The 9,829-nt window shown below is 40.3% G+C and overlaps 1 protein-coding gene across 2 annotated transcripts in view; it reads right to left on the bottom strand.

Annotated features, from left to right (window-relative positions):
• Window positions 1-9,572, bottom strand: part of TBCA (tubulin folding cofactor A) — a 530,652-nt gene extending 521,080 nt beyond the window's left edge. For both annotated transcript variants that reach the window (XR_010994651.1, XM_068177511.1), the window contains exon 1: window positions 9,416-9,572. Coding sequence is in view for 1 of the 2 variants with exons in the window: in XM_068177511.1 (XP_068033612.1) it covers window positions 9,416-9,468 (53 nt within the window). In the remaining variant the exon portion in view is untranslated. The remainder of the gene's footprint in view (window positions 1-9,415) is intronic.
• Between the last annotated feature and the right edge of the window lie 257 nt (window positions 9,573-9,829).

Genomic DNA, 9,829 nt, shown 5'->3' with positions numbered 1-9,829 from the left:
GTGTGTTTCCTATGGCTCTTCCTCCTTCCTGAGAGACAGTGTTAACAGCTTCGAGAATTCACAGACATCCACCATGGTTTGACACTGGCCGAATGCCAGGCACCCATGAAAGCCACTTGCTCACCCTCCCCTGCCACAGCTCAGCAGAGGAGAGAGAAAAATTTAACAAAGGGTTCAGGAGTTGAGATAAGGACCAGGAGAAAACACTCCAAGAGCAAAACAGGCTCAGCTTAGAGGTGAGTTTATTGCTAACAAAATTAGAGGAGGATAATGAGAAGTAAAATAAACCCTTAAAAACCACTTTTTCCCCCCAACCCCTCCCTCCTTCCGACCAACAGCACAGGGAGACAGGGAGTGGGGATTTTGGTCAGTTCATCACCCGAGCTTTCTTCTGCTGCTCAGGGAGAGGAATCCTTCCCCTGTGAGGCTGTGGGGTCCCTTCCACAGGATACAGTTCTCCGTGAACTTCCCCAGCATGGTTCCAATCTCACAAGCAGCAGTCCTCCCAAAAGTGCTGTGGTGTGGTCACTCTTCCACGGGGTGCAGTTCTCCAAGGACAGGCTGCTCCAGCCTGGAAGCAAGGGCCCCCTCTCTCCATAGAGTCTCCCACTGGACCACAGCCTCCTCCAGGCATCCACCTGCTCCAGCATGGGCACCTCCCCCATGGGCTGGGGGTGGATCTCTGCATCCCCCATGGATCCCCATGGGCTGCAGGGGCACAGATGCTTCACCGTGGTCTGCACCATGGCCTGCAGAAGAATCTCAGCTCCAGCACCTGGAGCACCTCCTCCCCTCCTTCTCCAATGACCTTGGAGTCTCCCTAGGGGGACATGTTGTTTCCCTCATACGTTCTCACCACCTCCTCTTCTCTGGCTGGAATTAAAAGTACGCCACTACTTTTGCTTTGATTTCTTCTTATACATGTTATCACAGAGGTATTACCATCATCTTTAATTGGCTCAGCCTTGGCCAGCAGCATGTCCATCCCCAGAGCCATCAGGGACTGGTTCTGCCAGACATGGTGGAAACTTCTGGCAGCTTCTCACAGAAGCCACCTCTGTGGCCTCCCTGCTACAAAAACCAGGCCATGTAAAACAATCACAACACTGGTGTGACATTATGGTGCTGTGCACTTTCTTGTGCCAAAAATTATTGTACAAAAATACTATTTGGAAGGTTTAAAGATATTCTTATGTTCAAATCAAGATATCACAGCCCGAAGGCTTTATTTGGTACTGTATATCTAACATCCAGAAATTACTAAGAGTCATCATTTTCTGAATTATATTTGCAAATCACTGACTACAACTTTATAATATACTGTGTACCTGTAAGGTTAATCTGTTCTGAAAATGCAGAAAAAAAAGTCTTAGAGGATACAGAAACCTGCCCAAGTCGAGTTTTATCCAACATGCCTACAAAATATCTAAATATTCCAAGTCAATGTAGATTTGTTATGTTTATTCTCTACCCAGATTCAGTATTTGCTTTGGACAGTGAAGTGTTATTTACACTTCACTCTTCCTTTTTTATCCTAGCGCTTCAAAATAAGGCCTCAAATTTAAAGACAGTAATGATTTTTTTTTAATAACCATTTCTGTGAAGAGTAAGTTATCTAAATACTAGAACAAAGAGTCACAATTAAAATAGTGGTATAAAATATTTTGCAGTTGGGTCGGATGTTAAAAAAATAAAACACCTGTAAAGAAGTTTCATTTTTTAATATATTTAATTGCAGTCTACCCATACCATTCTGCTTTCTAGCAAGCACTGGCAGTTCCACAAACTATCATGAAATGTATGAGAACTTTAGATTTGAGGCACATTGCAAATAATAATGGTACCAACTAGTGACTAAATTTTCATTTCCCCCCCCTTAAAATATGTCTACGACCCAGAAATCCTCAAGTCCTTCCTTTCCTTTCTAACACCGAATGTTAAGGAAGTAAAAACTGACAAATAACTGCATGCATTAAGTATTACCTTATTCTCATTCTTCAAGTCTCCATTTATATTAGCTCTTTTCAGCTATACATAAATGTTCAACTGAAGTGAAGGCTCCCACATACCTGATTTAAATCTACTGATAACAAGCTTGCTTTCCTTAAGTTATTTTTCTTGGACCCTGGAGAAGAGGTGTATACCCTAGAAACAACAGATGAAAACAACCCAAACAGAATAAAAGTATTTTACTAGAATCTTCCAGTCTTTCGTGATGAAAAAGCAGAAACATAAGATCCAGTTTTCTACACCTTGTCTCTATTGCCAGTCAGTAGTCATCTACTAGGGAAAGACTGTAAAGAAACAAATGAAGTGGCATTTCTGGTGGCATACCTACCTCTAGAAATCAAGTTAAGGACTTTTTATCACTGAAGAACAAAACTAAACCATGAATGTTTTTACAGACAAGAAGTCAGCTCCTAGCTATGGCTGCTGCCCTTTTAAAATTCTTAACACATTTGACTTTCATATCACTTAATGACATCACAATTTCTGTTTTCTCTGTAAGAAACAGTTTTATCTCTTGAAAGCTGGAGACTAAACCCAGAAGAGCCCAAAGGGCTTGAAAGAATCTTAAGGTAGAAAGACAAAAAAAGTCCTTTCCATATCATTATTATTTACTTCCTTATGCATTTTCCTTTACTCACTCTCCCTCGCCCACTTCAGCTCCCCAACCTGAAGAGCAAGTAACACAAGATAGTTCGAGATAGCAAAAAAGCTGACCACTGGTGAACAGAGGTCTTTTCCTTCCTGGCTCTAGCACACACCTCTGCCAGCAATAATGTTCAAATAATCTCTCCGTACCACAACTGCAGGAAATTAATACAATGAACAAGACAAAAAACCCCCAACAAAGAAAACAACAATCACCCCTCCAAAAAATAAAAACCAACAAAAAACAAACAAACCCTGAACAAACCAAAGCCCAAACAAATAGCAACATGACAGTTTTTCTCATGCATTAAGCAAACTGAGTAAGCTCAGCAAAAGGTTTTACTAGCATCAGAGACCAGAGAAGGGGAGAGGGAAATGAGATCTCCATATTTAGGATCACTTTGATTTCTCAAGGGACTTCACCCCCAGTCTGCTTAGGGTGCAGAATTTCAAGTGCTCTTCTAACTTTCAGCTGCTGCAGAAAGAGCCCCAAATTGCCCTTCTTTCTCACTTCACAAAGGCGCCTACATTCTTACTCCAGTCCATATACATCAACGCTGTCATCTCCTGTAGTTGCATCATTAGCAGTAGCAAGCAAATCTACCTCTCTGATTCTAAGAAGGGCAGTTTATCTGAAATTTGACAAATGAAAAAAATATGCACAGTGGGGGTTTTCTGCATGCATAATGAAATTAAGATCCTCTGTATATAGACAAAAATTCTACCTTCTTCCACAGTCACAGACAGGAACTATTAATGGATGCCTAGAATAAAAGTGGTAAAATGGTACAAGGAAGAGCAAGCATGTGCTACTACTCCTAATGTTCCCCCAACATCCAGTAGTTGCTGACAATTCAGATTCTGTATGAGCTAGAATGGCACCTGTGTGCTTAAGACACCAAAAATACAGACTTCTTTCCAGTATTAGAAAAATCAACACAAGAAACATTTTCCTGGCTGGACTGAGCAAAGCAGACCTCTGAAGAAGATGAAGGGCAATTGCTCAGTTTTGCTACTGAGCAAATTCACTATGTCCTATTCACCAGAAAATGCATTTCTTCAGAACTAATGTTGCCATTAACCATTGTACGTGCTAATAAACCATGGATTCAGCCTAAGAGTACAGAGTGACAGTATTGACTAGATAATGAGATATCTATGCTAACTTAGTTCAAACTTAGAAGTCCATGAAAGTGTAGCTGTATAAGGCATAGTGTTTTTTTCTTATAGTATAATCAACTTCTTATATAAATATTAGTATTAATATTAATAGTATAATAGTAACTTTTCTTGTAGTATAATGTATTAACACTATGCACAATTCTAGGGCAAGAACTTCAGCAAATGCAGCAACACTGGTAATATGCTAATCACTACCTGCAGAGCTTAAAATACCAGGTCCTTAATCTGCAAATTTTACTTACACACACTCTTGGAGTTCACTAAGGCTACATAAGAATACAAACTTTGCAGACTAAAGGGCCCAAGAGAAAAAACCAAGGAAGGATGAAGAAATACAGTACTTGACCCAGGTATGCAAACTGCCATATTTTCTTAGCCATGACTGCCTACTTTCTGATTTAGACAGGATAGCAAGTTTATGAGCTTATTTTCTTCTTCTAGCTACAAAACCATTACCAAAGATAAAATTTCTCTTTTAAGACTCAAGATATAACAATACATGAGTATATGCATAATTTTTAGTCCCTTCTGCATCTAACAGCTTATAGAACTGTTAGATTTACAGTGACATTTCAGAGTAACTTTGCAAGCTTGGGTTTTCTCAAGGATTACTACTGTAAAAAAGATGAAAATCGGGTACAAGATTTTTTTAAGTCAGAAAATTATTTAAAGTTAAAAATTACTTGTAAAGTTAAAAAAATTTAAATCCTCTGTGTAACTAGAGGCATTTCTGAATCTTCAGGGCTTCACTTGTTCTTGCCTCTACAGAAAGTTCTAAATGCTAAGGAGCCCAAGAACTTCAGTTTTAGAGAAGAACAAGAAGTGAAGCCTCTGATGTGGAAACAATTCAGGCTGCCAAAGATCTTCATTTTCCGTTTGTAATCCAGGCATAATCTTCAGTCAAGACTTTTTGTTTTGGAGAAAAAACCACAGAATCTACCTCCTCCCCTCTAGGCCTCTCCCAGCTGGGAGTAACTGTAAGTGCTACAATAATGAGAAAAATAAAATAGAATTGCAGTCATATTATGTGTGTAGGCAATTCACAATGCATCAGAAAGACTTACTACAGTTAAAAGAAAAAACAATGAATGTTGTGGTCTTGAATGAGATTTCCACCTATATGATACACATAATTCAATAATACTTAAAGTCAAGGCAGGATGGACTACGGTTGTTAGCACAGCTGTAATTCATCTCCTGCATATAAAGCACTACCATAAATTTAATACCATTTTTTTAGATTTTCCATGGATCCACATCCTAATTCAACAGAAAGTAATTATTTGTAACTGTTTAATCCACACAAGTGAGTATGTGGCTCCATGCCATGAAGAAAAACAAAAGCACTACACATATGCATAAAGCCACCAAACTGGTACTACCAAGCAACTGGAACTACTGTACCTCCGAACTTTTGAAAGACTGCTTAAATAATTGAAGGTTAAAAGCCACAGTTTTGCACATATTCTCACCCAAATGAAAATTTTAACAAAGGAAAAAAATGCTTTACTCCTTAATATTGCATCATTAACACCACTTATGGTTGTAAACCTGCTTGGGCATGTTTTAATTTGCCAGCCAAAATGGTAACATTATTAGATTATTATGGTCACCATCAACATGCAAAGAGAGTTTTGCTTAGGGAGTAGAAAATAATGGTAAACAGAAAAAACCTGAGATGCTAGATTTTTTTAAAGAGATAATGGGATGGAAAAAGGAATGCAAGAGACAATCTTTTACATATCTGATTATTACCAATTTAAATTTGTTAAATATTTCTAAAAAGGAATCACTTAGGTTTTCTCTAAAGGTATAGTAACAAGTAGAATCAAACACATTAAAAACAAAACAAAACAAACCACCACACTATGCAATTTCCACAGCAACACCTGTGCCCTTGTCACAGCTTTTTAAGATACGCATGGGTACTGTTTGTTGTTGTGAAGTTAAAACTTGTACTGAAAAGAATCAGAGAAACAGGAAACCTTTGGAAAAAAAAAAGGTTTGTTTCTAGACCTTCCAACTAATTACCCATGTTGATAACTATGTATGTCACAGACCTTACCTCAGACAACATCTAAGTGCAGGTGCACTCTTTTCTCAAACCACATAAAGTAGGGGTTTTTATATGTGAAAAACTATGTTAATAAGTTTCAAAGATTTTAAGCAGTCTTCAAACGCAGGGCCAACTCCAGACTTTATGTATCTGATCCTTATGTCAGGAGCACTACAAAAGGTACTTAAGACATATCTAAGCAGCTCTGGACCACAATCACCACACTTGGCTAACACTGAACCCAAATTTACGCCTCCAGGACTGCACTGCTGACAACCCTAGGCAACAGATGCACAATCCACATTCTGAAAAGGGCTTTGGGAGTCAGCTTGTGTCCAACAGAGCATTCTGTATATTCACACTCTTGAATCCCTGAGCTCTCAGATGTGCAGTGTACACACATTAAATTGCTTTATCATGCTGACTCAGTATAGTTGAACATCTCTGCAGATCATTCCGCAGTACCCAAATAATATGAGATATCCTAGCCCTTCCCATTAATTGAGCTAACAAACAGTTGTTGCACACAATCCTCTAATTTTAATCAGAACAAAGAAGAGAGACCTGAGTTTCTCATCAATACATTGGTTCTATGAATCACAGTGAGGATCTATGGCTAATGGGCAACATGCGAGAAAGCAACCATACTTCATATACAGTGGACAGAAGATGGAGAAGATTTCTGACTCACACTAGAAATAGCAAATTTCTTGAGTAACCAAGAACACAAACTGGTTTTGTGCTTGAATTAGCAATACAGTGAACAAGGAGTGAAAAAGAGTCCTCACATTCTTCATACTTCTCTTGCACAAAATATATCCTGAACTCAGGGGCAAAATAATTCAATTTCAGAGAACTGTTCACATTTATATTTAAAATCAGACCAACAGTTTTGTGTAACTTGCAGAACTTCCTGTGCTTGGAGTGAGGGAGAGAATCAGCATAAACTGCTTTGCAGTATGATGCTATTTCACAAAGAGAAAAAATAGTATCAACACCAGTGCAGCAGGCAAAAGAACAATCTTGTGAAGATACCAGTTTTAGAATGGTAAATTTAAAAAAAAAAAGGAATTGCTTCACAAAAAATCAATACACTTTCCCCATAGGTTCATGATGTAAAATTCTATAATCAAGGCTTGTAGATTTGTAATTATGGTATGTCAGCCACATTTAAACAAGCATGTTAAAAGATTGTTAAAGTTAAACTAACACAATTGCAATGTGAATTGTCTTAGTCTCATTCTAATCTACTCGTGTCACTTCCACTTAACCAGATGGAAACTATGGGCAAATGTCAGTGCTATTTTCAGGCAACCCGACTTACTTTGTTTGTGGAGGTTTTTAAAATTATTTCCAATCTGAAATGCAAATAAGGTATTTTAGAAGGTTTTTTTTTTTCCCTAATCAATTCTCTCACTATCCAGTGGGTAGTTGCTTGGATTTACTGAGAGTAAAACTATTTTGAAGCAATTAAACAAGAAGTATTGCTTGCTAGGACATAAGCCACGAATACAGAAAACATTACTACTCATGCTCAACAAATTGACTTCTTTTGGATAACAAACTATTGAAATTATAAAATCACCAAGAGCCTGGCTATCAGATTTGCCAAAAAAGTAAAAGAGCTCCCTATTTCTAGTTTAAATTTCTTTCACTGATACACAGCAATGTAAGAAATGTGCAAGCAAGTAAATTACCTACAACCTAAAGTACAATCTCTTGAGAAGAGTACACAAAGAATTTATGACTTACTACTAAAAAAAATACCAAAGCAGAACAGCTGCTTCATTCTTAGCATGGAAAAAAGTGACGAGTTAGGTAACTAATGAGAAAAAAAAAGCTACAACAGATGACTAGCACTAGTGAAATGAAATTTCTAAAAAGCTCTCTACATCTTAACAGTTGACCCCTAACTTTTTTGATATATTCTTAAAGCCTGAGCACTGAACATGGTTAGAAATCAATATTTCATGCTAGATTCAATGTGCTTTTCTAAACGGAAAACAGAAAAAAGCCTAATGAAAATTAATTGAAGTGTTAAATCAGTCACTTTATAAAACGCTTAATAAGCCTCTATGCAAGGAAAAAAATACCTATGGAGTTGTTCTAGTTCAAAATAAGAGGGCAATGGTAATGTTCCCAAGTTGACACAAGTCACAGGTATGCCCACTGTAGCAGAATGCATAACTAGGCTTCTGGTTAGAGAAGGAAGGGTGGAGTGGGACAGAGCCATACATCTTCTTGTATCTGTGTGCAGCTGTCACAGAACTGGGAGCTGCCGCTGTATCATGTCCCCACAAGGAGTTAAGATAACATTCCTCTTCTCCCTTTTTTTTTTTAAGTTACCTTCACTTAGAGGATGCCAGTTGCTGCAGAGTAACTGTAGATATGCCAGTTGCTATTGCACAACACACTCAAGCCAAGTTTACTTGCTTACTTACATGGGCATTCTCCAAAAGAAAATCTGAAATTTGTTGACTGCATTTGTATTGTTTACCCAAACGTTTTCATCCTTTCTTTGTACTAGCTCTGAAATGCATAGTTGTGTGGTTTGCTCCTGTGTTCAGAGAAATTCTGAAGTGCCTTTAACACCAACAGTGACAACTTTTCTAGTCTTAAGTCCGACCTTTCAAAGTGAATCAACTACATGAAAATGTGCATATCTTACTGACAGTAATTTGCAAAGTCTTAACATGAAGTTGATTATATGAAATTACACAATTTAACATCCTCATCCAGTACACACACTAATTCTTGCCTCTGTAGCCTTAATAAAGTCTTTGTAGCCTTAATAAACCCCAGCGTGACCAAATAGTGTTTAAAGCTATAATAAGAGTGATCCTGACAGATACACTTTTCTTAAAAACTACGACTCTGTTGAAACCAGGGAAGATCAAGGTTCTGATGACGAATCTACCAGGAGTACCCAGGGAGGTGGTGGAGTACCCATTCTTCGAGGTGTTTTAGGAAAGAATGGAATGCTATGGTCGAGTTAACAAGACGGTGATGTTTGGCCACAGGTTGGAATGGATGATCTCACTGCTCTTTTCCAACCTAATGGTTTCTGTGATGCCCCTGGTTCTGCAACTTCTGAACCAGAAATATTCAACAGCAGCTTTAAAAAAAAAAAAAAAAAAAAACAAAAAAAAATAACAAAAAAAAAGTTTGAGGTTTCATACCTCAGAAAGGTATGAGGCAATACTGCCCTGCACACCGAGGGGGCTGGCTGACTACCCTCGACTCCTAAAGGCACTTACAAAAAGGAATGAAAACCGCATTTAACTGTGTCCCAGAAAATCGCGGCCTGTTCCCGACGGCGGTACGCGAGGGGTGGAAGCCCGTGCCAGGGCCGCTCTCCGGCACAGCCCGCCAGCCCCGCACAGCACCGCGGGCCCGCGCGCAGCACGGCCAGGCCCGCGCGCAGCACGGCCAGCCCCGTGCCCGACACGGCCGGCCCCGCACGGAGCCCCGCAGCAGTCCCTCGGCCCGGCCGTGCAGGGCCATGCCCCAGCTGCCACTCACCGCCTCACGACGCCAGTCTTAATCTTGATCTGCCGGAGTCGCGGGTCGGCCATGGCGGCGGGCGCCGTGACTGCGCAGCCCCACGCCGCGCATGCGCCGAACCGCCAACCCGGGCGGCACCACCGGAGCGGCGGGAGCCCGCGCCTCCCACCGCCGGCGCAGTGGAGACGGCCGGGCAGCGGGGCGGTGCCCTTCGCGTTTGTTCGCGCACGGGGAGAAGGGTGGGAGCGGAGAACCGGTGCCGGTGTAGGAGTGGTTCCGAGCGGTACCGTGATGGTGATGGGCTGGAGAGTGACCGGCACCACCCGCTCCCGAACCCTGTTAACGGAGTCCACGTTTGATTAACGCCATTTCACACCATTCTCTGGTGCTGTGTCATGTGTTTTCCCCCCATTATCAGGCCCTGAAAGTCCT

Source organism: Anomalospiza imberbis, chromosome Z (assembly GCF_031753505.1).
Source record: "Anomalospiza imberbis isolate Cuckoo-Finch-1a 21T00152 chromosome Z, ASM3175350v1, whole genome shotgun sequence".
NCBI classification, from domain to species: domain Eukaryota; kingdom Metazoa; phylum Chordata; class Aves; order Passeriformes; family Viduidae; genus Anomalospiza; species Anomalospiza imberbis.
Note: the sequence above shows the minus strand (reverse complement) of the source record. Positions and strands in the feature narration are given on the sequence as shown.